This window comes from Neophocaena asiaeorientalis, unplaced genomic scaffold, assembly GCF_003031525.2.
Source record: "Neophocaena asiaeorientalis asiaeorientalis breed wild unplaced genomic scaffold, Neophocaena_asiaeorientalis_V1.1 scaffold258, whole genome shotgun sequence".
Taxonomy (NCBI): domain Eukaryota; kingdom Metazoa; phylum Chordata; class Mammalia; order Artiodactyla; family Phocoenidae; genus Neophocaena; species Neophocaena asiaeorientalis.
In genome coordinates, this window is record NW_020172591.1 from 2784078 (window position 1) to 2811675 (window position 27598).

Genomic DNA, 27598 nt, shown 5'->3' on the forward strand with positions numbered 1-27598 from the left:
AGTGTTGTGTTTTGATTCCTATTTCTTTTGTGTGTGCATTTCTATTGTAGATTTTTGGATTGCAGTTACCATGAGGTTTTGATATAGCAGTCTGTATATAAACAAGATTGTTTTTTAAGTTGCTGGTCTTTTAATATCAAATGATTTTTTTTTTTTTTTTTTTTTTGGCTGCATTGGGTCTTCATTCCTGCACCCGGGCTTTTCTCTAGTTGCTGCGAGTAGGGGCTGCTCATTGCGGTGGCTTCTCCTGTCGCGGAGCACGGGCTCTAGGTGCACGAGCTTCAGTAGTTGTGGCGTGTGGGCTCAGTAGTTGTGGCGCGCAGGCTCAGTAGTTGTGGCACACGGACTTAGTTGCTCCACGGCATGTGGGATCTTCCGGGACGAGGGATCAAACCCATGTCCCCTACATTGGCAGGCAGATTCTTAACCACTGCACCACCAGGGAAGTCCCTGCATTTTCAATATCCTGTACCTTAACTGTGTGTTTGCTTTTCCTGGTGAGCTTTTCCATTCGTAATTTTCTTATTTCTAGTTGTGGCCTTTTCTACCTAGAGAAGTTCTTTTAGCATTTGTCGCAAAGCTGGTCTGGTGGTGCTGCATTCTCTTAGCTTTTGCTTGGCTGTAAAGTTTTTGATTTCTCCATCTAATCTGAATGAGAGCTTTGCTGGGTAGAGCATTCTTGGTTGTAGGTTCTTCCCTTTCATCACCTTAAACGTATCATGCCACTCCCTTCTGGCCTGCAGAGTTTCTGCTGAAAAGTCAGCTGATAGCCTTATGGGAATTCCCTTGTATGTTATTTGTTGCGTTTCCCTTGTTGCTTTTAACATTTTTTCTTTGTTTTTAATTTTTGTCTATTTTATTACTATGTGTCACAGCATGTTCTTCCTTGGGTTTATTCTGCCTGGGACTCTCTGTGCTTCCTGGACTTGGGTGACTGTTTCCCTTCCCATGTTAGGGAAGTTTTCAGCTATTATCTATCTCTTCAAATATTTTCTCATGTCCTTTCTCTCTCTCTTCTCCTTCTGGGACCCCTAGAATGCAAATGTTAGTGCATTTAATGTTGTCCCAGAGGTCTCTTAGACTGTCCTCATTTCTTTTCATTCTTTTTTCTTTATTCTGTCCTGCAGCACTGATTTCCACCATTCTGTCTTCCAGGTAACTTATCTGTTCTTCTGCCTCAGTTATTCTGCTATTGATTCCTTCTAGTGTATTTTTCTTTTCAGTTATTGTATTGTTCATCTCTGTTCTTTAGTTCTTCTAGGTCTTTGTTAAACATTTCTTGTATCTTCTTGATCTGTGCCTCCGTTCTTTTTCCTAGGTCTTAGATCACGTTTACCGTCATTACTCTGAATTTTTTCGGGTAGGTTGCCTCTCTCCACTTCACGTAGTTGTTCTAGTGGGGTTTTATCTTGTACCTTCATCTGGGACATATTCCTCGGCCATCTCATTTTGTCTAACTTTCTGCAATTGCAATTTCTGTTCCACAGGCTGCAGGGTTGTAGTTCTCCTTGCTTCTGCTGTCTGCCCCCTGGTGGATGAGGTTGGTCCAGGGGCTGGTGCAGGCTTCCTGGTGTGAGGAACTGGTGCCTGCCCCACTGGTGGGTGGAGCTGGGTCTTGTCCCTCTGGTGGACAGGGCCTTGTCAAGAGGTGTGTTTAGCAGGTAGCTGTGTGCTCAGGAAGACTTTAAGCAGCCTGTCTGTTGATATGTGGGGCTGTGTTCCCACCCTTTTGGTTGTTTGGCCTGAGGCGTCCCTGCACTAGAGCCTACAGGCTGTTAGGTGGGGCCAGGTCTTGGTGGGAAAATGGTGGCCTCCAGGCCAGCTCATGCCAATGAGTATTCCCCAGGACTACAGCTGCAGTGTGTTTGTCCCCAGAGTGAGCCACAGCTGACCCTGCCTCTGCAGGAGACCCTCCCAATACCAGCAGATAGGTCTGGCCAAGGCTCTTATGATGTCACTGCTTTTTTTCCCTGTGACCTGGTGCACACGAGAGCTTGTGTCTGCCCTCCAAGAGTGGGGTTTCTGTTTCCCCTAGTCCTATGGAATTCCTGTGATCAAACCCCGCTGGCCTTCAAAGCCAGATCCTTGGGGGCTCCTCCTCCCATTGACAGACCCACAGGCTGGGGAGCCTGATGTGGGGCTCAGAACTTTCACTCCTGTGGGAGAACTTCTGCAATATAATTATTTTCCAGTTTGTGGGTCGCCCACCTGGCGGGTATGGGATTTGATTTTATCGCAATTACGCCCCTCCCACCATCTTGTCGCGTCGTCTTTGTCTTTGGATATAGGATATATGGTTTGGGGGAGGTTCCAGCATTTTTTTGTTGATGGCTGTTCGGCAGTTAGTTTTGGTGTTTTCATAAGATGAGGTGACCTCACGTCCTTCTACTCTGCCATCTTGTCTCAACCTCCCTAAAAATGGTTCTTTTAAATATGTGCGTGTGCACACAATGTTCACAAGCACTTAGAAGTTCTAGTAAAAGCCAATGCTCAATTTTGAGCAAAAAGTTATTATAAACAATAGCAACTCCCTCCCCCGCACCAAAGAAAGAACAATTCTTCTAGCACTCTTTGAACCTTAAAGAGTGTTTTTATAGGCCAGCTCATTGTTTTTCTTCTCTCTGAAAAATTAGAAATGATAACTGTTTTGATGAGTTCTACAGAAAAAGACAGTTTCCATGATTTCATTTCTTGACAAAGAACAGGTGCCTCACTTGGTTTCTGCCACATGTAGGCAAATTCCCAGACGTAAAACTTCCCCTCAGGGGAAGCAATGTGGGTCCACAGAACTACCTTGAGTTCTGCCCCCTCTTCCCCTGGCCGTGTGAGGTGGCCGACTAGTAGGGGGAGGCATGGGAGAAGAGCCTTGACCATCCCCATGTGCACGCAGCCTGCACGGTGGCTGTGGCCATCAGGGTGGCTTCTGCCCTGTCACTGCTTCATCTGGCTAGTCTCTCCACGAAAAAACCAAGGCCTGCCTGTCTTCTTTTATAATATTCTGTTTTAAAAGAGAGAAATCTCCAGGGAGAGAACAGGACCCTAAAAGTCCAAGGCCTGGAATTCCTCCTTTCTCTCTTTCCATTTTAAACAGGAAACATTCATACTAAGAGGGTCCAGAGGGAGTGTTGGTTGTATGTTCATTTTAAGGCAGATAATGTTTGTGTGTTGCAAATGTCAGTGATTTATCCCAAGGGCTTAAAATGAATGCAGAAAAGCCACATGTTTCACTTCATGCAGAGAAATATCATCAGTAGATTTTGAGAGAAAACACAGGTTAAGGATTTTTTTTAAGTGTGTTGAAAATCTTTAACGTGAACCAAAAGGAAATAGAAATGAGCACGGTGGGAGAGGGAGGAAGCTTAAAATATTATACGATAAAAGGTATAATGAATGCTGGACGTTTTCTAAAGAAAAAATAACATTCTAAAGGAAAGGGAAGATGAAATCCCCGCCCTTTATTTCCCAGGGCTGGAGTGACAGATTACACATTTGTGCTCTATTTGTCATGGGCAATTTAAAATAGAGCAAAGCAAACTGCACTGACTAATGTACGCAAACAATTTAATTTTTTTATCTGAAAACACTAACTAAATTAACCCAGGCTCAAGGATCTATCTTTCGTTATTATACACAGCCAAATTAAGACATAAAAAAGTAGAGAGAGAATTCTATTATTCATCCCTATGAATGTGTTCACATGCTGCTTTCCACATGGACCCAAGCTTGGAGCTTGTCAAATAATCATGATTTGGGGAACTTACTTACAGAGCTGTTTTCACATCAAACTCTGCAGATTACAGGGTGATTGTGACCCTGACAGTGCCTGATTAAGCACGGGCACCGTATTCTTCCAGCCCTGCCATTTCTTTCAAGTGTTCTACCAGGTTGTACTCTGACATTGGAGAGCTTTTCATTAATTATTATTGTTGCTGTTTTCCTTTAAAAGGGAATAATAAAAAGAGGAATGGCAGAAGGTGGGAAGGATCTGGGCATGGTAGTAGTGAATATGTGCGCAGAAGGTTTATGGGATTTTAAGAGCTGCAAACAGAACTCATCTGTTTAACCCCAGGCTAGGTAAGATGCACTCATCTGTACATTGTTTAGAGACCTATTGCTTCTGTTATGACAAATGGATCCGAAGATGCTTGTTGTCTTAGCAGAGAGATCCAGACAGGGTCGCTTTCTGTTAGTGTTTATTCTTGCGCTTTACCTTTCTGTGTGCCTACTCGTTACACAGCACAACTTACAGCTGGTTTGTCTTTTCCTAATCTGCTACCGGCTGGGTGGTACTTATTGACTTTGCAGTAGAAGTGCTTTGTATCAAAGTTTTGGGTGGGTAAGTCCAAGGCTCTAGGTTGGGACTTTCTCTAGGAACTGTACAAAGAGGAGGGTACACTAATCCACACAGGGACGTAACAGAAGCCAACCAGGGTTAGACCAAGACTGTGACTCATGTAGAGAGCACCCCACAGACCTCGGAGAGAAGTGAATGCAATCCCTGGGAAATTTATGACTCCAAATAATGTGTGCATTTCTTTTTTTTTTTCACGGTACGCGGGCCTCTCACTGTTGCGGCCTCTCCCGTTGCGGAGCACAGGCTCCGGACGCGCAGGCTCAGCGGCCACGGCTCACGGGCCCAGCCGCTCCGCGGCACGTGGGATCTTCACGGACCGGGGCCCGAACCCGCGTCCCCTGCGTCGGCAGGCGGACTCTCAACCACTGCGCCACCAGGGAAGCCCTAATGTGTGCATTTCTACCACCATGTTTATGTCAGGCTTCAGGGAGGTGGAAAGGAGAGGGGGCAAATGATCCCAGCTTTAATAGAGCCAAACTCAGCCTTGTTTAGGGAACTAGCTTGGTTACTATAATAAGGCCAACATATACACAAGATAGAATTATATTTCTCCCTCAGGCACCAATCAGTCCTGACTGACATGCTGGCTCCATGGGGTCAAGGAGCCAGGCTCCTCAGCACGTGGCTTTCTCCTTGTGTCTAATATGGCCACTCCAGGGGCCAACAGAAAGGAGGGAAGAGAAGAAGAGTGTCCCTTGCTTCCCTTTAAGGGCGCACATCACGTCTGTTCACATCCCACTGGCCAGATCCAGTCTGTGGCCAAACTACATGGGAGGCTAAGGAATGTGGTCATCATCTGGGCAGCTGGCTTCGTAGTCATTGATACGTGTCTGTTCTCTTTCCAGGGGAGGACCAGTGGATCCTGTAGACTATCTGACAGCAGCACCTCGAGCGCTCTACAAGGAAAGGGAGCTTCCATATTACCCAGGGGGTCATCCTGTGGTTCCGCCCAAAGGGAGCTACCCCCGCCCCCCAGATCTGAGGATCACAGATCTCCGGTATCCCCAGTACTATCCTCCCCCGCCAGCCCCCCAGCACAAAGGACCCTTCCGACAAGATGTCCCACCTTCCCCTCCTCAGCACCACAGAGTACCAGCCTACCCAGAAATGGGCAGACCAGTGCCCCGAGGTGGCAGCCCAGATCAGTACCCCTATCGAATGCAGGATCCCCGGCAGAAGAACCCCATGACCGCAGCCGTGTAGCTGAACGCCACCAAGCTCAGCCCAGCCCAGAAAGGAAGACGTCCAATATCACCTTTGTTCTTCCTACACCTTAAGGCCTTCTTCCTGTTAAGAATTCTCCATGGTACAGATTAGGTTTTTCTCGCTGAGGCTGCAACACCTGACTGCTAGTCAGAGAGAAAGAAGGGGACAGGAGTTTGGGGAGGGAAATCAGAAGGAAGAGGAAGGATGGGGCCATAAAAAAAATACTGCCTGGAATACTTTTAGAATTGTTCAGTTCACTGAGAGTGACAATTGAACAGGCAGATAACGACGGAGATCTGCAACGTGGTGCCTCCCCGGAGCACTGGCATCACGGAGGACAGACTCTGCCCGGGATCATCATCCATTCAGAGACTAAGCTTCAGCCACCTGATTAGAGTTGTTAAGTCTGTGAAGAGCTGTTGCCAATATGGGTGTCCTAAGTGAGTGGTTTTTACGCTGAAAAAACAAGAGCGGCAAACATGACGAGTGATCTCCTTGAAATGTTTTATACCTAGAGGAAGGCTGCATTTCTTTATTTGTAGAATTCCTCAGGCTCTCAGTTCCACTCACTTGGTATAAGCATGTCACGTTTCCTTGCTTTTAGTGTAAAAGTAAGATGTGAATGCAGTACTGGTGTCCTGGGAGAATGTACAAAGCTAGCAGAGCTTCCAGAAGAAATATATGCCTAGCATCAAGGCAATCAGGTTAAGAGGCTGACATTCCTGTGGTCCTCACCTTCCTTCCTCCCATGTGCCAGGCACGACAGCATGGAGATATCTGGTTTCCGAGGCATCCCCAAATCTCCTGCCTATAATTACTGTAAGTGGGGCCTCTATTTTAAGGCTCCCACTTGAGAGTTAAGATGTACTCGGGAAAAAGAGGGCCCACTGGTTAGTATGCATAGGAAGCGGTGCTCTGAGATGCCAATTCCAGACCCAGTGCCAAACAGCGCCATATGCACCCGGCATCAGGGAGGGGCTGACTGTGCTCTTTGGGAATGATAACAGGCAGGTGGTAGACAGTGGTGACTGACTGTGTGTGTGTGTGTGTGAAAGTGTGTGATTACCAGTATGGAGAATGGAAAATAAAAATGGAAAGTTTGATGAGGAAGGGAATAAAAAGGAAAAAAGCCAGAAAACAGAAGGGAAGGGAGGAGAAGTATAAAACTAAATCATTCTATATCTGCTATATTATCATTAACAGAAGTCAGGGCAAGACCAAGGCCAAGGTCTCCAGTTGGGAAAAGGTCTTATGGCTTCGGAAAGCTGAAAGCCCACCCTCCAGAATCCATCGCAATTTTTTTAGAGCTTTGCAGCTATATTCTACTTATTTCAACACAGAACCTCTAAAACCTACAACCTAACCCAAATGAGAACATAAGAGAAAACTGAGAAACAGCAAAGCATGGGAGCAGCAACTCAAATTGTTCAGTGACTCCTGCGGTACTTTAAACCTTTTTACATTCCTTCTTCACTCCCTCCCATAAAAAGTCTTGAGTTCAATTTAGACATACGTTGGCCAAGATTAGGATACCTCTGACTGCTAGGATTTAATAAATTACAGTATTATTGAATATATAGACGATCTATCCAGCCCAGTTTAGTCTTATTTTAATTTAAAATAGAGTTCTGTTACCAAGAATGATGCAACTGCTGGGTTTAGACTTAGCTAGTGTTATTTACTGAACTTTAAGAGGTATCGTTTTCTAAACTACAGTTTACTTATGGCCCTCTTGAAAACAGACTGTCAAGTTGGTTTTGGCCCTCTACCACCTCTCTTACGCCAGAGGCACCTTTAGATCGCTCGCAGTTTGTGCAGAGGTTGAGGATTGGGTCCTGCTCACCTAGAGCTGGAGTGCAGGTGAGCTGTAGGGTTTCCCAGCCAACATGCTGCAAGCTGCCTTCCCCTCAAGCTACATAAACCTTCAAGAAGACAATGATAAGATGAGGGAAGTGTGATGTATTTTGAAGCATTAAAAATCAGCTCTTTAGGATGTTCCATAGTTTAACCAAATTTCTGTAGACTAGTGGACATAGCCAAGCCAGAAGCTTCCTCCTGGATTAAGGCCAAGGTCCCACAAGGGGCAGTGGTATAAGGTGAGACGCTCCGTGTGTGTGTGTTGGAGGAGTGATCCTTGTAGGAAGAATGCCTATATTTTCACCACGTTGCCACCTCGCGAGCGTATCTCCTGCACTCAGGCTCGGGGGAAGCTGCTCCAAGCACGGTTTTGTGTTGTACACACAGGTAATAAAACAGTTGCTAATTCTGAGGGGCAGCTAAGGATGTGAAGGTACTATGAAAACAAGATTATAGCAGTTTTCTTTTCTTGCTTGAAGTAGAACACACGCCCCATTAGACCCTACCCGAAAGAAGCTAGCATTACGTGTGCGACAGTCTTCATCAAGCCAAGTGACAATTAAGAACAGCTTGAATGTAAGCTTTACAAATGCCTGTGAACCAGCCCTCCAACTGTCACCACCCGGAGGTTATGGAACTCTTTGCCAGTATTTAGGAGAACAGGTTGTTTAGAGCATTTAGAAGACCAGGCTATAATCAACAGGTGCCCAGTAGCAGGAAATAGTTCCTGGTTTATTTATGGCCTGGAAAAACTCAATCAGGTGTCTCCTTGCAGCTCGGAATGCTAATAGACCCCCCCAGGAAAAGGTGGCACGGCGAGCTTGGCGAGCTACAAACCCATCAACATACACCCACCCGGCTCCTCGCCTGACCACTGGGTCATCCAGGCCTTGAAATGATGTACTGGCCTCAAGTAACTAGTTATTTTAAGGAGCTCTGTTTGTGTCCCTTTTTGCAGGAATAGAGAGATAAAAGGGAGCAGACCACCGAAAAATTTCAGATGCAGGCAAATTCAGCCGTCTACAAGGGAGCGAAGCACAACATCTCACTAACCCCTTGTGTCATTGGTCTGTGGCAGTATCGCTCTTGGTATAATATTGCTTCCCTGTGGTATCACACCACTGGGTGAGAGGCAAGCTCAAAGTCAGGAGTATTTTCTTAAATCATGATTGACGACAAAACTGGGGGAAAAAATGACCGTGAAGCTCCTTATTCTTAGATTTTTAGATCTATATGCGTTAACCTCACAGTACAGCACAGAGCAAAGATCTTATAATCAAGAGCACGTGCAGAGCCACAGACCCACCGTCACCCTGGGGAGGAAGCTCTGTGCACACCACCTGAGAGAGGAGATTTGAGACTTCACTGTAGCTTTGTTTTCGCCACCAGTAACAAAATTAAGACATGATTCATTATTCCCTCCAAAGATTTAGGAACTACTTGAGTGAAATCTATCTCCTGAAGGAAATCCACCTGACAACTTTTGGAGTTGCCATGCATAGGGCTGGTATACACAGTGATCAAGACTTTAAAGAGTGTTCATTCCCTAACCTGTATCCACAGCGTTCATTTTCTTTGGAGGAACATCTTAGCACTTCAGAGGGATATAGAGATCTGGAGAGTGTCTCTAAAATTTTCATTGGCATTAAACTCTGAAATCCACAATGAACGGCCTTCAAATCGGTGCTAAATTGGGTAGACACCCTACTGCTTCGAGTCCAGGAGCAACAGAAAGTCCAGATTTAGCGCAATTAGGCAGGAGGGAGTTGGAGTCGGAAACAGCCTGCGATAGTATTTCTCTGCACTCCCGGTTCACGCCGACTTAAGTGGAAATGATGCCACAATGAGACCAGAAAAAGGAGTCTCCGTAAGATATCGCTACAAAGTCACCTTTCTGATAAAAAGGAAAATGAAAGTTAGATATCTAAAATAAGCCTAGAATCTCATATGAAGCTACAACTTCTAAAGGAAACTCTCCCTCATGTCCTTAAATCGTAATAGAATCTCACACAGCCTGACTTTTAAAGGTGGGCTTCACTCTCAGCCCAGAGTGGAGAGTGAGCTAACCCCCAAGACTGTCTCCCGACTCAGCTCTTTCACACAGTGTTACGTTCCATCCACGCTGACTGCAGTGCTGTTTACTACTGGAACGTAAAAACAAAACCTGCTGTTTATACAGTCACTTTTTCTAGGGTTTTCCTGTGCTTATAATGATACCAAGTCTGTTCATAAGTTCTGAAGATAAATTATGTGAAATCGTGTTTTGGCCTAGGGGGTGGAGAATGAATTCTTTACAGACTTTTTAGGATGATCCCATTTTTACCACAGAAAGATTTTGGATATTGTTATATATGAATATATAAATTTTTCTTGTTTATTTTGCATCAAAATAAAGCTTTATTCAGTCAGTAAAAGTCAAATCTTGGTTTTTACCCACCACCGGTTGGTTTCGGGGTTTGATGAATGAATAGGTAGGTAGGTGTGGCCCTGCTCACCCTTGAATAGCGACCTCACAGGGCAGAGGACACAGGGAAAGAGCATGCGTCACATGCTGGGCTCCCCCAGAAGCAGATGCTGAGATGGGAATGAACAAGCAGGATGTTTATTTGGGGCTGCACTTGGGTTCAGTACCTATAGAAGGCAGGGGAAGAAGACAGGATGGGGCAGAGAGGGAAAGACTGAGCTGCCATGCGTTCCCAACTTGGGCTCAGCCAACTCCACAGGGAAACTTGGAGCTGCACTGGCCCCATAGAGTCATCCCAAGTGGGGACAAGGGAGATGGGCCTTTATCCCACTATCTTGGTCAGGGGATACGGGCTACTTCTGGAAGTAGGGGAGACCCAGAACCAGGCAGTTTTCTTCAGGTGAGGCGGTTCCCAAAAGGGCTGACAGCTGGGGTCATCCTGGGGCGATATTCACAGCAACTGAGAAAATAGCTCTTCATCCTTGAAGTTGGATCTGAGCAGTGCATCACAGCATCCACGAATGCATCCAACACTGTTGACCCCTCTCTCATGTTAGAAACACTCTTACCTTGTCTAAAGAAACATGATTCTAAGTTGCTTTTCCTTGAGACCATCCCTGTGTTTCCCAAGCAACTTCACTGGCTCTTCTCAGCCCTCTCCACACTCTCCAAGTTCATCCACAGCCTTTTAGCTACCACCCTGGACTGCTTTGCTCACGATTTCCAGCTCTGATCTCTCTCCTGAGTACATGCATTTCCACTTTCCTACTGGATGTCCCCACTGGGACTTTCCATAAGCCCTTTGCACGCAACATCTCCAAACTGAAAACAAGCTTTCTCCAAAGAAACCTGCTTCTCATGACTCTATGCTGGCCAATCGCACCACCATGTTCACAGTTACAAACCAGAAATCTGGAAATAATCCTTGACTTCCCATTTATAACCCTGCTCCTTCCCCACAACCATATCCATCTAAAGAAATGGAAGGCCGGCAATTCCATCCTGCAATTCTATCAAATATGTCCACGATTGCTGACATCCTACCATCACCTTAGTTCAGCGCCATCGCCTCTCCCCCACCCTCCTCAGTAACCTTCTGCGTGATCTGCCTCTTACTGTGCTTCCTTCTGACCTGCTCTGTACTGTACACACCCCACCGCCTTTGGTAAGTAAAACTGGACTGGAACACATACACACTGATCCACTGATATATTGTCTAGTACTCTTTCACACTACAGTCTCAACCTCTGCTCTATACTGCCAGCGGGACTCTTCTGAAATGGACAGCTTACCATGTTACTCCTCTGGAGGCAACATGATCTTGTTGAAAGAACATCGGCTTTGAAAACAGGCAGACCTGGATCTAAAATTAGGTTCAACCACTAATTAGCTACATAACCTTGGGTAAAATATTTCTCTCTCTAGGCCTCAGTTTTACCATTTGTGAAATGAAACTCCTATACATCTTATGGGATTGTTTTAAGAATTAACTCACATGACAAACATAGGAGCTCTGGAGCGAGTTTGCACCAGCTCCCAGGAGCCAGTTGTCTCCATCTCTTCCCAACTCCGTGTTCAGTGATGTCACACTGGTAGCTTGAAACAGGTCATGTTGGAAGCATTCACAACACAGAAATTAGCATACCCTACAAATCAGGACCTTTTCCCCTCTAGAGAGCCAGTTGTTAAAGATTACCAGCCCACCACTGTATATAACATACCATTAGATGTTTACTAGAACACTGCTATGTATACTATATATAGTTGCCCAGCAGTTGAGGAAGATTAATCCTTGCCTCCATACACACACACACACACACACACACACACACACCCTCCTCAAAGCCTTTCTGTGGCTCCCTAATACTTGCAGCTTAAAGTCTAAAGTCCAAAGCCCTCCAAAATCAGTCCACTGGGCCTCTCCCGCCTCACGTCTTGTCATTTATGTAAGACATAAGTTTTACATCTTATACCGTTGTTGTTTCCCATTACTTTTGTTTATTTGAACCAAGCGTGCATTTCACAGCTCTGTTCTGTGCCAATACGCAATGAACTCAGTAAGCGTAGCCTCCCCTGCTCAAAATACCCTCTGTCCTGTGGATCCTCACTCCTCCTTCAGGTCCCAGACCAACTGGCTCGCTCTTTCTCCATGAAGACTTAGATGCAGAAACAGGAGGTTGGCTCCCTCACATCCACCCCACCCTCTTGGAGCAAGACTTACTGAAGGCCAGAGACACAAGAGCTGGAGGCCACATTTCCCAGATTTCCTCGCAGCTTGGGTGCCACATGAGGCCCAGCTTCTATCCGTCAGACTGAACACTCTGGAAGACGGAACCGCGGCCCAGGCATGCTTCCGCCAGCAAACACAGTACTAGAGGCATTTGGTTTTACTCTAAGGGCGTCTGGTCTCTAGCTTCCTGGGGGTCAGGAGGCCACATGAGGGTCATCCACTGTGTTAGCAAGGATCACAGCTGAGGCAACAGGATTCTGTTGCCCACAGTTGCGGCAGTGGCTTTCCAGGGCCCTGACTTGCTGGTCGCTGAAGGGCAGCAGCTCCCTCAGTGGGCCAGTTCTGCAACATTCTGAGATTTGTTCCCGGAAACCCTGCCTGCAGCCTGCTCCTCCACTCCTTCCAACACGTTTGCAAGCAACCTAACTCCCTACCTTAAATCCCTTTCTGTTTAGCCAGAAGGGAGTCAGTTATCTGCAACGAAACCAACCAAGATACCTGCCACAGCCTTCGCCCAGGGCAGAGCTGGCAATGCTATCCTGTGTGTTACTGGGATCCTTTCTGCAGATCCTCAATAAAAATTTTATTACCTCTATTACAGTGATTGGTTTCCATGTCTGTGTGGCCTTCTGAGGCGTATCGTATTTGTGACACATTGCTTGGCTCTGATTATACCCTCAAGAAATATTTGTTGAATTCATTTGAATGAAGAAATGAGGTGTGAGGATTCTTTTCCTGAACTGCTGCACTGCTGATGGTCAGCCTCACAGCCCAAACCATAAATCTCAAAGTCCTTTTGTTAAAGATCACCTGGTGTTATTCTTGAGGTGAAAGGTGTTAGCTCACCTGGGCAGGCCAGGTTCCAATTTAAAGCACAAAGCAGACTAGGAGATTGTAAATGAAATGGGTAGTGCATTATCTAGAGAGTAAAGAGAGACTTAAGCAGAGAGAAAATGTATTACTTACAACCTACTAAGATGAAAATACTTTTAGTGACAGATGATTACTATTATTATTGTATAATTCCTTGGATTTTAGGCAAGTGCTTTGCAATCACTTGCATTACTTGTTCCTTTCAACAACTGTAAGTGGTGAGTTGGATGGTTCCCTGACTTTCCATAAGGAAACTGATTCTTGCATACAATGGTACTAAAATAGATGTTTAATGAACACTGCTTAGGCATATCCAAAGCAACTAGAGATTACTTCCATAAGTGTCTTGACAACTGAGATTTCTTTTTTAGCGGCCATGTTCACACAATTATTGTTTACAACACACGCTGAATGTTTCATGACCACAGTAATTTTTGCTTCTCATTCTCTGTTCACAGTCAGAGAACATCAGGTTCATTCTTATTTTACGACTGAAGAAACTGAGGCGTAAAAAAGCCACCCAGGTACTCCAAGGCCACACGGGGGAGAGAAAGTGGAACTTCCTTTCTTCATCAAGTACTTTTCAAGAACCTACTATGTTCCTGGCATGCTTGCCAACTCCTGAGCAGGCTCTTTGCCATGTGGGTGGGCACCTCACCAGCTTGCATCAGAAGTTCCTTCCTCTACAGGTGGCTCACGTGCCTTATCCCTGTACCTTCCAAATCACTGGGATCTCAGAGGTCATCGGTCATGGTTCAAGATGGCCCACGTCCTCTGGAAGAGGAGGAGAGCTGTCAACATCTAATGTTCAACTACCATCCTTCTGACTTGAACCTTTATTGGGCTGGTTGTTGCTGACTCTCCCCACACAATCCCAAATACCCAGGTTTGCCACATAGCCATGAATGTGCACCAGAACCAACGGTTAACTGGACCTAACAACCTTGACCACGTGGCTCTTCTTCAATCTAACACGAAGTTCAAAAATAAAAAGTGATTCAATTGTGGCCCAACAGATACTTCAGATAAAATGCAGCAGGGGACCCCAGACATGGAAGAGCCATGGATTTTACCCTCAAGGGCCTAAGAGTCGAGGAGGAGAGAAAAACAAGTACACAAGGAACCGAAACGCAAAGCTGAATGTAGAGAGCGCTTGAGGGAGGTGTGCTCTGCCAGGGAAGCCTGACTTCTCCCTGTGGGTGTAGACAGGACCAGGGTAGGCCTGACGGAATGTATAACGTCTGAAATAGCCTTAAAGGATGGGAAGAATGCATACAGGCCAAGCAAAGGAGGATATTGGCTTTCCAGATGAAGAACAGAACACAAGCATCTACACAGAGACAGGAAACTTCCAAATACGTTTGATTGGGGGGAATGGAGAGGACAGACTGTGTGATGGAGGTGGGAAGGTTGTAGGTTAATAATTATAATAGCTAATATGATTCAGTGCTTAGCAAGTGCTAGATACTGGCCTAAATGTTTTCCATAGTTTAGCCCATTTAACCCTCAAACTCTGTGAGAAAACAGAGCCTTAAATGAATTAAGTAACTTGCCCTTGGAATTTCAGACCCAACAAGAATAATTACTTAGGGGCTCTAGGGATTTGGGTACTTGAGAGAATTGCTCACACAAATGGGTAAATAAAACTGGCCCAGATGAAAGCACTATGTGAGCTGAACTGGAAAAATTCATCAAATCATCAGCCCTTACTAAAAAGGGGAGGGCTAATATCTACTGAGCGTACAGGAGCCATGCTAGTTGCTTTCCTTACATACATCTCATTTTCTCTCCACATCTATTAAGATGGGCGTTACCTCCATTTTACAGGTAAGAAAACTGAGGCTCTAAAAGCATAAGAACCAGCTCTGGCTAGAAAAGTGGCAGCCCTGATCTCGCCTCCAGCTCCGAGTCCACAACGTTCCTTGCTACACCAGTGAATAGTGGGGATTAAAAGTAAATCTCAGTGTAATTTCTTTTAATTCTTCATAGCTTACATTGTGATTACTACTTAAAGTGTGTGCAATGCTGAAGAAAATTCAGAACGTGTAAATGCAGATTTTGACATTTCAGACTCAAGAAACAAGCAGCCTCGTGTTAGTTCCACTATATATTAAATTATAATCTGCGTAGGCAGCGGTTTTGAAAGGTATCCAGGCAAGTAAGTTGTACTTTTGACTGAAGTCAGACAGGTAGATGAAACTTTGATGACTTAATTCCCCCAACTATTAAAGGTATAAGCAGACCAGGACCCTGAGTTGGAGAGAGGCTGCCAGAAGATTTATTGGGAGCAGTAAAGTGTAGGGCCATAATTTCAACAGGTTATCTTGCTTCTCTAGCTAATTGTTTTCCAAAGTTTCTCAGCTCAGAACCATTCAGCATTCTTAGCACCTGGGAAATGTGATGCTCCTTGGGATATTTTCCAGCGTGCAGCCACCTTTGTCCTCCAGTCACGGCTATATTTTTGCTCAAAGACCCGCTGATTAGATTTAAGAGCCGTCCCAGCCCCACAATGCTCAGTTTTGCTGATCTTCAGAGAGACGGTGGTATCACCTTTGATTCACAGAGAGTGCAGCTCAAACCCAGCCCTGTGCTTTATTAAAGCAGCTTTTAGTCATATTATACCTTCCCAGTTTCGAGCTCCAAAAGCCTCCACCACCTAGGAGTCAAAATCCCCTCGATAAACAGCATTTGGGGTGATTGGAAAGGGGGGCCTTTGCCTTGTACCCTCCCAGCATCTGCCTCCCAACCCGCCAGGTGTGAGATGGCAGGCGGGGAGGAGGTGATGGAGACCCAGGCAGAGCCCTGCTCTCCAGGTGGCCTTTCAATATCCCTCTCTCTCCTGACCCTCTCTTGACCTTCTCAGTGTGACAGTGTTTGGCCTGGGGCTGTGCCTCTTCATGGTGATTTTTTTCCATTCAGGCTTTAAAGGGGAAGCCTCACAGAGGTGCAGCCACACTGCTTTGGGACCCACTTTCAAAGGATCCTGTTCTCTGGACTGTGTTCTGCAAAATCAAGCAACAGGATGCAAGCCCTCAGCAGAGAACACAGTAGAGCAACTAGCATATGAGTACCTGCAGGTAAATCAACTGTCTTACAGGTGTCAGATGTGTGACACCTGGCTTTGTCCCAGAGCACAGAACTTTGCCTCTACTGTTGTATCAGCCCCCTCCCCTAACACACAAACCAGGCCTGTGCCATGAGAAGCTGAGGGTGGGGAAACCTGAGTATTCTTGGCTGCGCGCGCCAGCATGCTCTGTTGAAAAGCAGGAGGCCCTTCCCAGGGACCTGGCATCAGGATATCCCCATCCTTCCTTAGAGGTGTCCCCAACTCCCTCCGGGGTCTTCACTAAGACTCTACTGCTCTCTGCCACTCGGATCCTGCACCGTCACCCTGCCCCAGCCAGCTCACTGGAGTGGGGTTGATGGGCAGAGTCACGTTGGGCCGGGGTTGGGGTGTACTACCTGGCAGGTGCACCCTCCACCCTCCCCCACTTCTCAGTCGGGGGATAGGCCATCCTAGAGTCAGGCTCAGTGGTGGGTGTGTTGCCAGTGGCTCTTGTATTGACAAGCTGGGGGACCCAGCTAGTTACTGACCGTCTCTTGGCTTCAGCTACCTGTTTCTAAAGTGGTGATGATCACGCTGACCTCATAGGGTGACGTGGAGAGTACACGAAACAATGTACATGAAGCATTTATTGTATCAGCCAACAGAAGCTCAGTGTTATTTACCATTATTAGCCCTGATTTTTGCAAAGAATCTGACTCTAGTTAGAACTTAAATAGCACACCATCACCACGAGAAAGTATTCCTTTCCAATTCTCTGCTTCCTACAAGAAGAAAGACTGGGTCAGGTGCTTGCATGTCTTCAAAACCCCTTTACAACGTGTTAAGCTCTTCTATTAACAGAGGACCCGCCTCAGACTTCTGCGGGCTCCAGTTTGAACTTTATAACTTTGTTTTGTTTTTACTGTATTTATTATATAATTATCTTCTATTTAGTAAAAAATGATCCTGGGTTTTTTCCACTTACAGTAGTGAGGTAAGTTTTCATTAAAAGCAAAATGATTTAGGTAAATATTAAGTAGATAACGGCACAAATGTATACAGTAACAATCACGGAATGTTTAAAAAAAAAAAATAGTGATGTTCAGAAACACTGTGCTAAGCCAGTGGCGGTGCCCCAGGGGCCTCGGAGGCTTCCAGAAGACAGGGCAACTTCTGCAGGACGCAAGCTGTGGGCTGAATCCTAGGACCCCACGGTCAGTTACAGAGGAATGACAGGAAGCCGGAATGTTCTGAAATAGGGATTGTGCTGACCAGGTTGGTTTCCCTCAAGGGGGATCTTCCTCAGCCTTCAGCCCCTCCTTGTTCCTGGCTGGAACAAGGGACCCACCACGTCCCTATGGGTCCTTTTCTTTCTCTCACTTTCCAGCAGTGGTGACAGCAGGGGCATTCGGATGATCCTTCCCCTAGACCCAGGAACAAACCAGACTGCACCCAGAAAAGTTTTCTTTTCCCCAAACATCAGTGTTGGTGTAGACATCAATCCCTGCCTCCGTCATTACGTGGCATCCCACCTGTGTGCCTTTGTGCCCAAGTTTCACTCTTCTTATAAGTATGCCAAGCATTGAATTAGGGCCTACCCTAATCCAATATGACCCCATTTTAACTTGACTATATCCGCAAAGACCCTATTTCCAAATAAGATCCCATTCACAGGTACTGGAGGTCAGGACTCAGACATACCTTTTGGAGAGGCACAATTTAATCCACACACTATCCCATGTATAGAGGCTCTCCCCCTATCTCTGCACCTCCCACGAGCCTCCCATCAAAATCTTTGTCCAATGTGCGGCTAAGACTCGCACATTGAAGCACCAATGACAGACTGCACAGACCCTGCTGGTACCTTCCTATGTTCCTCTTTCCCCCTTTTTCCTGAAGAGGTCACCATTTTCTTGGGACTGGGAATAAGTCAGCAAGAGATGGGGACGACGTGTGTGACGTGTGTCTGCCCATCCAGATTCCATATTCTATTAAAAACAAAAAACAAAAAACTTGCTTTCCTCCACTCTCCTTCAACATAGGGGAGGTCATAGATCACTGTTCCAGCCAATGAGGAGTAAGCAGAAGTAACCGAACGTACTTTGGGAAGTGTTTGATTTCCATATACAAATAGCACTCCTGCCTCCTTCTCCCTTACTCGTCTCTTCTCTTTCCTGCCCGGCAACTGAATGTGATGACTAGGAGCCCAACAGTGATCTTGCAACCAGGAGGGGATAAGCGTGAAGATGTTAGATCAAAACCCAACAGGTTAAGGACGGGGACGCAGAAACAATGTTTAAAATAGCCAACAGTGACTGAGCATTTAATATACACCAGGCATAGTTTTGGGCGCATTAAATGTATTAACTCATTTGCTCCATCAACCCCATCGGCTAAGTGTGTTATTACCCCTATTTGCAGAGGATGAAACTTGTAAAAACCACACAATGGGCCACAGGGTCTATGCGATTAACTACTGTTGTATTCTCACTCTCAGCAAAGGTAGAAAGGGTCTAGGATCCTGACGGCACCATTGAGCTGCTCTGTAGATCATTTCCTTTTACAATAATAAGCCAGTGTTGGTTGGGGTTTATGTTACTTGCGGCTGATTGCATTCTTAACTGACACTGATATTACCTCACAGGGTCGTCGAAAGGATTAAATGAGAAAATGCGTCTGTGGCTGGAGAAAAAAACACCTACAGATAGTTAATATTGTCTAAAACACAATTCTCGACCAAGGTTCTCCATAAGTAGTTGGTTTCAACGTGTAACCATTATTTTAACAAATAATTAAGTCAATAATGTGGTAGGCAGAAGAATGTCCTCCCAAAGACGCCCTCATCCTCATCCCAGGAAACTGTAAATACCTCACATTATTTGGCAAAAGGGAATTTGCAGATGTGATTAAGGTTAAGGACCCTGAACTGGGGAAATTATTTTGGGATTATCCAGGTGGGTCCAATCCAATCAATCGCATGAATCCTAAAAGCAGAGAACCTTCCCCAACTGGAGCGAGAGAGAGAGATTCAGATGTTGCTGCTCTGAGGTGTGAGTCTACACAGAGAGAGGCCTCCAGGAGCCACGCAACAGAGACCTCAGTCCTACAACACTTGGAACTGACGTCTGCCAACAGCTGAGCGAGCCAATACACGGATTCTCCCCTAGAGCTGACAGAAAGGGACACAGCCCTGCCAGCCTCTAGACTGTGGCCTGGGAAGACTCATACTGGGACTTCTGATGTACGGGGCCTGTAAGATAATAAATTTGCATTACGCCATTGTTTGTGATAATTTGTTATAGCAGCAACAGAAAACAATGGAACTTCAGGCAACATCCAAAGCGTTAGCTTAGGGGCTTTAGAGAAGAAGCCGAGGAACTGCTCGCCAGGTCAGTGAGAATCTCTCCACAGCATGGAATTAATCACGACGATTTTTTTTTTAACATCTTTATTGGAGTATAATTGCTTTACAATGATGCGTTAGTTTCTGCTGTATAACAAAGCGAATGAGCTATATGTACACATATATCCCCATATCCCCTCCCTCTTGCGTCTCCCTCCCTGCTCCCTTTCCCACCCCTCTAGGTGGTCACAAAGCACCGAGCTGATCTCCCTGTGCTATGTGGCTGCTTCCCACTAACTATGTATTTTACATTTGGTAGTATATGTATGTCCATGCCACTCTCTCACTTCCCCCACGATTTTTGTATGAAGTCTTCTGGCCTGGTGGTGTGACTGAGCCTGTTTTAATGCAGCCTGCAGAGTTCTTCCGATGAAAGCTTCAAGGGGCACCGCTCACATAGCCCTGGGGGTGGCACTCATACAGAACACAGTGTAAACAGTGCCTCCTACAGCTGTGCAGTGCGACAGTTCTGCTAGTGAGAGGGGCCGTGTGGGATCACAGTGAGAATAAAGCTAGAGCTGGGTGGGCCAGGGATAACCAGGGCAGTGTCTGTACAAGGCTTTGTACAGCGGCCTCTCTGAAAAACACCTGCTAGCCGTCCAGTGATTTTGGTATTTGATAATGAGTGTAAAATGCCACCTTGTAATGTCAAAAACTCCATTTAAAAAGGGAACAAAAGGGAACGCTTTGGGGTTTTCTCCTCTCAGCTGAGCCTCTGCAGTCAGGTGAGCTGGTCAGTGTGGGCCTTGTGTGGCCCCATCACTCTCTCAGTCACAGGTAATGAGGGGCATGCCTCGAGAGGAAGCCAGTTAGTTTTAAACCTGAAGGTTAAGTTGAGGACAAATTTGACCGTCCGATGACAAGAGTCTGCATTTTGAATAAAAATTTGGTGAAAGAAATATTCAAGATCTTGAGAAGCACCTGTCCAATTTAACCTTCTTCCCAGGGAAGGTGTGTCCTCCTAGTCAGAGATGCGGAAACGCACCGGGGCCCACTTCCTGCAAGGATGCAGATTCCAGGGCTGCTGTGTCAGATACAGTTATATCTGCTGACAAGAAACCAGTCATGTAAAGACGCGAGAAATGGAAATGCTGCACCAATTTTCCAGAACAAAATCTGCCTCTAAAAAGGTGTAACTTCATGCAAAATATGCTTCATCATTCAAATAACAAAATAAGATATGCAAGGAAATAAGACTTCTCAAAGAGCTACTGCATTCAGGCTACAGTGAGTACAAGCGATACGAGGAATATTTCTTGTGCTATATTTAAAATGTCTTCTGAGAAAATAATGTGCTTTAGAAATGGAGCTGAGATAATGCCACAGATTTTGCTTTAGTGACTATCAAATAAGTTTCCAGGCTGTTTTTTTTTTGTTGTTTCTTATGGATTCCTAGGGGTAATGGTGAAAGCTGCCCATTAAAATTCATTAGATGAAAAGTAAACATATTACAATTGATGACATTCTCCTCTAAATTGTTAGCCCTATTAGTGAGAAAACCTCTTGCCTGCCAAACTCTATCTACGGTGTCGGCTTCTCTCTAAACAGTTCTCTTGCGTTTTAATCTCAGGAATGTTCCTTCAATGTTAAATTTCTTCCATGCGCCATATACCACCCAGGGCGTTCCATGAACTGTCTGAGATGCTCCCGACTTTTAGAAACGGGATGCTGAAGTTGCAAGGGAATTCTAGCCTGGGCATCAAGGTTGGAAAAATTACTTAAGGATGACAAGGAGAGATTATTTTATAGGCCCAGTTACTAAGGTCTGAAACAGCAATCCATTCAGCTGAAAAACTATTCCCGCGAGCTTCCCTCAGGGCACACTGAAGAGCCATTTGCAAGGCTGTTCTTTGGGTTCAAAGCAATTGGAGAGCAGCGGAAGTAGAGGGGAGGCTCTGCCTCTGCCTGCGTGATCCTCAGTCCTGTTCTTTTGCAGTCAGGCCCCTCCCTGCCACGCCTGCCATGGGTTAGATCAGGAGGAGGCTAGAAAGTGACCAGAACTCACTGATGCAGTGACCCCCTGTTATAGACTGAATGTGTTTCCCCCAACCACCCACCTCCAAAATCAAATGTTGAAGCCCTAATGCCCAGCGTGATGGTATTTGGAGGTGAGGCCTTGGGAACTAATTAGGTTTCAATGAGGTCATGAGGGTAGGACCCTCACAATGCAATTAGTGTCCTTATAAGAAGAAGACAGACAAGAGCTCTCTCCCCCTCCCCCTCCCCCCCTCTCCCTCCCTCAAAAACCTCCCTCCCTCTTCCTCTGCAAAGTGAGAAGGCAGCTATCTCCAAGCTAGGGAGAGGGGCTTTGCCAGGATCCTAACATGCCAGCGCCCTGCTCTGGGACTTCCCAGCCAAAACTCTGAGACGCAAATGCCTTTTCTTTAAGCTGCCCAGCCTATGGTATTTTGTTATCACAGCCCGAGCTAAGACACCTCTCATCCACAACACGTGGCATGATCATTTCTTCTATGGTCATTTTTTTTAGATGCTGGTGCTATGACAATCTGCAGAGCGATTTTCAAATCTGCAGCGTGCAGTTTGGCGAGAAAAATATTCTATGGGTCAAAACTTTTCTCTAAAACGTAACGCTGGCTCACAAAAATGCATCATTCAGCTCGGCAAGCCCTAAACTAACCGGCTCTCCTCGTGGAAAAGCCAATTTCAAACTATCTTAGGAGAGGCAGGCGACACCAAGCTCCTCCTCTGTCCCCAAACCTGCTGCACCAAGAACTGTAGGCACAGAAGTGGAACAGAAAGACTCTTTCCTGTTCTTCCACATGCCTCCTGGCTTCACCACGATGACTGGAGGGAACCGCCCAGCAGGCTCCAGGGGGTCAGAAAAGGTGGCACTTCAAGTCAGATGGGCTCGGGTTGAATCCCTGCTCCACCGCCAACTAACTGTATGACCTTGAGTAGATTATAAAAACTCTCTGAGACACAGAGTCTTCATTAATGAGGTGGTAGCCTCACAGGATGTTTAAGAAGATGAATAAGATACCTGTGTAAACATACCTAGCACAGCAGCCAGCCAGCTTTCTTCCCACTGCCCCTCCCTCCTTGCCTCTCTCAACATGGATTAGGAACTCCCAGAGTTGGTGTGGAATCTCATCCCGTACTACCAGCCCTCGCTCTTTCCCAGACTATATCGGAATGGCTCAGGGTTTGAGGCTATGTTGCAGAAGTTCACAGAGGCAAAACTAAACACCTTGATAGCCAGCCTCCCTCGAGGAAGAACCTAATGTTCATGGTGGGGCATTCACAGAAGACGTACTGGTCTCCATGGACCTGAAGTTTCGTTCTGGAGAAAGTGGCATGAACCTATACTACACTAAAGGGAACAAGAGTTGGCCAAACCAACTGACAACAAAAAAAAAACTCAAGCTCAGTTTTTTTATAGCTTCAGAAAACAGAAAATTAAATATAGGTGAATCATTTCTGCAAATTAGAGCTTAAAGATAATACTCTGCTTTCTCCCCACTGAAACTGATGAGCAGAAGTTTGGGTCCTTGGTATCAGCTTCATACTGGCAATAAACCTAGCATAATCTATTAATAACCCAGCTCTGAATCTCTTCCCCTCAGAACTTTCAGCAATAATAATAATAATAATAATAAAACCAGGGAGGGAAGGGAAGCAATCCAACTTATTTCATTATCTTGGATTTTACACATCTTGTTTGCTAGCTTAATAAGGGATGCTATAATCTTCTATGATATCAACATCCTTTTTTATTGTGCTAGATGGTAGGGGAATTCCCCCCAAATTAATAAAAACCATATGCTGCGTTTTGATTAGAGATCACTTTGGAATAAGGATTGATCTGGTTTGGGAATGAGAATAAGCTTCTCTCGCTCCTTTTCTTTTTTAATCATATGCCTTTCACAGTCCCTCTTGTCTCCTTCCCACCCCCACCTTTGCCTTTATCTGCAAAACCAGGGTAAGAAAAAGGTCTTCTAAATCTCTGGTGTATATATTTGTTACCAAAACTTGCATTGTCATCTGAGCTATTGGCCCATCCAATCCTGTCTCTATTGCACTGGGGATAGTAATAACAGCACTTCCTGGTTGTGTCTGAATGTGTTGGGACAGCTGATATACGTGATGAGATTGGTCCTCTGAGCATGTGATGTGTGGCACTGGCAGGGACCCATCCCTCGAATCTCTAGAGAAAATGGGAAAATTCTTCACACAGCAGTAGAACGTAGAACGTCTCCCAATTTGCTAGCCGCAACCCACCTAAGAGGATGTTCTCAAATTTTACGATGTTTCTTTTCAACAACATGAGTGATCGAAACCTACCAACAGCCAAGATGGTCCACTTTTGAAAATTCTTTCCTTTAGTCTCCACTTCAGAGTATGGGACTACTATGGAATACATAAAAATACCTGGGAAACTTGTTAAAACTGATGGATCCTGTCTCTAAAAATGTACATTCACTAGGTTTGTGGTTGGGCCCAGGGATCTGCATTTTTAACCTGTGCAGAAAGTAATTCTGATATAGATGGTCTCCAGACCACCCATGAAGAAACACTCCCCTTACAAGGGACCTTCAAAATATCTCAGCTGTGGGACTTCCCTGGCGGTCCAGTGGTTAAGACTCACTGCAGGGGCAAGGGTTCGATCCCGGGTCAGGGAACTAAGATCCCACATACCACACAGACAAAAAAAAAAAAGACAAAATATCTTAGTTGTGTATAAGAGCTTTCTCTCTGGAATAAAAACGCACTAGGTACAAATCCCAGCTGTGCCATTTACTAACTATATGATATTGGCTATATATTTAGCTAACCACTCTTAACCCAGTCTCCTCTCCTAGAGGATAAAGATAATACCTATATCATAGTGTTGGTGTAAGGATTAAGTGAAATACTATATAAACAATGCTAAGCACTGGGCCTGGTGATTATAAGCATTCTGTATAGAAAGCTATTCCTAAGGAAAGGTGTTCCAAGGGGGGCATCAGAGAGGTAGCTGCTGTCTTGCTGTTAAGTTGATTTTGTATCACAAAAACTATGGGAATAAACCAAGAGGAATACTGGTCTTACAGACATTAGTGGTAGAGATTTGAAGAAAGTGAAGGTTAACAAACTCTAAAAGAATGATAGTAAGATTGTGAAAGGTGATACAGTGAGTCAAGTTGTACAAATTTCACAACTGTTTTCAGTTGTCAGCTGGTGAGTTATAGCGTGTTGGGTGGAAGTGTGACTTAGCTGATGTCTTGATTTGGAGATTAAGTGTGATTTAAGGAGATGTGTATGGGTGCCAGCCATGTTGACAAGAAGTAGACTGTGAGAGCTTTTTGATGCGTCAGCTTAGCTAAGCTACAGCCCCCACTTATTCAATCAAACACTAACCTGGGGCTGCTGCAAAGGGATTTTATAAATGTAATTAAAGTCCCCAATCAGTTGACCTTAAATTGGAGAGGCTGTCCTGGTAGGCCTGGATTAATCAGTTGAAAGGCCTTAAAAGCAGGCTAAGGCTTTTCTTAGAGACAGAAGAGATTCTCGCCTACAGACAACAGTTTCAGCCTGTGGAGTTCTAGGTTATCTGTGATCTTCCCTTCCTGAGAGCCTGCCCTATAGATTTTTGGATTTGTTTAGTCATATCCATTGTGTAAGCCAATACCTTGTACTAAATCAATATCTGTATATCTATACACACATATTACACATAAATATACATACATATATAGTCCATATATCTAAATCAATCCGTATGTATAAAACCTGTCCTTCTATCGATCTACCTCCCTACCTATCATCTCCTACTGGCTCTGTTTCTCTGAGTGGACCTGACTGATACAACTCTTTACCCGGTCCATGTTGTAGAAACTGGATTTAAAGTAGAATCAAATTATATGACTTATAAATAGACACTCTCCCCTGCCCCTTTGCCAGTGTCTAACAGGAGCGATGAGAAATGTCTCTTTTGCCTTTAAAGTGGTTTATTTTTTTCAAATGGTTTTCTAGAACCACAGCTGGGAATCCTGTCATAAGTACTAAGGAAATAACAAGTGCCTTGGATTTTTTTTTAATCACTCTGTCTCTCAGTAATCTAAAGAAATTTGCAGATTTTATCCTAACATAACTCTGGAAATATCTCCGTGAGTGTGTTAAGGGCAAGCATTATTAGTCTCATCCTAGAGATAAAGAAACTAGAGAGTAGAGAAGGGACCAGCCTTTCTCAAGTTGACTCAGCCAGTCAGCAGGTGAGACCCAACAAAACTGGGGAAATTAATTGCCAAACCTTGTTTGTCACTGATTTATGAAGGCAAATTAGAAAAAGGAAGAAGCGGGGGGAGGGAGGACAAAAAGGTACCACCTCACTTTGCTTGAGGAAGCAAGGTTAAAAAGAAGTCACCCATAGACAATGGATTTTAAGGAGAGAAATCCAACAGGTTATCATGAAAACGTACACTACTGGAGAAATGTAGTCGCTTGAAGAGAATTTTCCAGTGCACTGTGGAGCTCTTTTCTTTTTCAAAATGTTAACATCTTATTACAAGTATGCTTGTCTTTTTCCCCTAAAATGCATAGGGGAAAACATCTGAAAGGGCCTACACCGAAATGTCAAGAGTAATTGTAGGTGAATTTCATCTTGGTTTTGTTCCTCTGTCTTTTCTCAATTTCTCTATTGAATGTATATATGTGTTACTTGTATTTTTAAAGATTTGTTAAACAAATGTTCTATTTTCTTGTGATGCTTATTACTCTATTGCAATTCAAAGAAGGAGCAATTGGACATAGGGACCTAATACTTCAGCTGCTTCAATGTGCCCAAGCATCAGCTGTAAGCCTGATAGATGCCAATTCCTGGGTTCCCCACCACTACCCCTCCAGAGCTTCTGATTGAAGAGGCCCGGGAAAAGCCGCAGAATCAACAGTTCTAACAAGCTCTCATGGTGATTCCATTATAGCCAATCCAGGGATACTTTGAGAAACGCTCTGATATCCATTACTCCTTATTGAGAGGACGTCTCTTCTAAGGTTACAAAATGCTCTATGTATTGAATATGGGTAAATGTGGGAAAACCAAGTGTCACCTTGGTCTGCCTCCAAATAACTGAAAGCATTTTTAAGAGTCCTGAATGAAACATGCCCTCACAGCTGTAGCCTCAGGCCCCAGCACCTCACTCCTGCATCTCTACATTTGTGCCAAGCACATTTTGTCATCCAAGGAGTGGTCCACAACCAGCAGCATCTTATTACCTGGGAGTCTGTTAGAAATGCAGAATCTCAGATCCAACCCCAAGCCTACATTTTACCAGAATTCAGAAGCACTGGACTGGAAGACCTAGAGCCACCAGAAATGAGGGTCACAGTCCCCAGTTACAGACTCTCCAGACAGCCCCCTACTCAGAATCCCTGTGGACAGATTCTCAACGGGCACAGCAAATGCTCCTTGACCACCAAAGGGCGTGCTTGCAGGAGCTTGACCTTGGTCTGGGGTTCAGAGGCCAGGTCAAGGACATCCTTCCTGTGTTAGATGTGCCTGTTTTCTTTGTCTCAGGCCAGCCAACTTCCTCCAGTGGCCTCCTTCATTCAACCAGCCAGAGAGCCGAAGGACGCCCTTCAGAGCAAGGCCCTGTGACTAAGCAGGCTCGGTCCATTCATTTCCTTAGCCCCCTCCTTCCCGCCTTCTAGAAAAACTCAGACAGTTTAAGTCATCCTTACCATCATATGAATAAATGTGGCAGTGGGAGGGCAGAAACACAGGAAAAGACCAAGACAGAAAGAAAAAAACAAAATCCAACACCACACATACACATACACACACACACAGTACACACACACACACACCACACACACACAGTACACACACACACACACACGCAGTACACACACACATAAACACACACACACAGTACACACACACACACACACACACACACACACCACACAGACTCTAGTCTCTGCAAAGCCGGGTATTCCTTTTTCTTGCCTAGCAGGATATGGCATCTCCGGCATATTTTTTCCCCCCTATTTGTGCTCTTTTCCTTTTTAAATAGACACATTTCAAATGTCAGTGGGTGATAGGAGGGCCAAGTCAAATTGGATTCAGGAGACCGAATAGCTAAAGGGTTTGATCTTTGCAGCTGCCTCTTCAAGGGAGGCTCCGGGAGACTGACCGATGGGGGAGAGTGGCCGATAAGCTCAAGTGG

General features: G+C 45.2%; 1 protein-coding gene across 1 annotated transcript in view; it reads left to right on the forward strand.

Annotated features, from left to right (window-relative positions):
• Positions 1-9821, forward strand: part of PARD3B (par-3 family cell polarity regulator beta) — a 1021377-nt gene extending 1011556 nt beyond the window's left edge. The window contains exon 23 of the mRNA XM_024738381.1: positions 5200-9821. Coding sequence (XP_024594149.1) covers positions 5200-5557 — 358 coding nt within the window. The 3' untranslated portion in view covers positions 5558-9821. The remainder of the gene's footprint in view (positions 1-5199) is intronic.
• The last annotated feature ends 17777 nt before the right edge of the window (positions 9822-27598 follow it).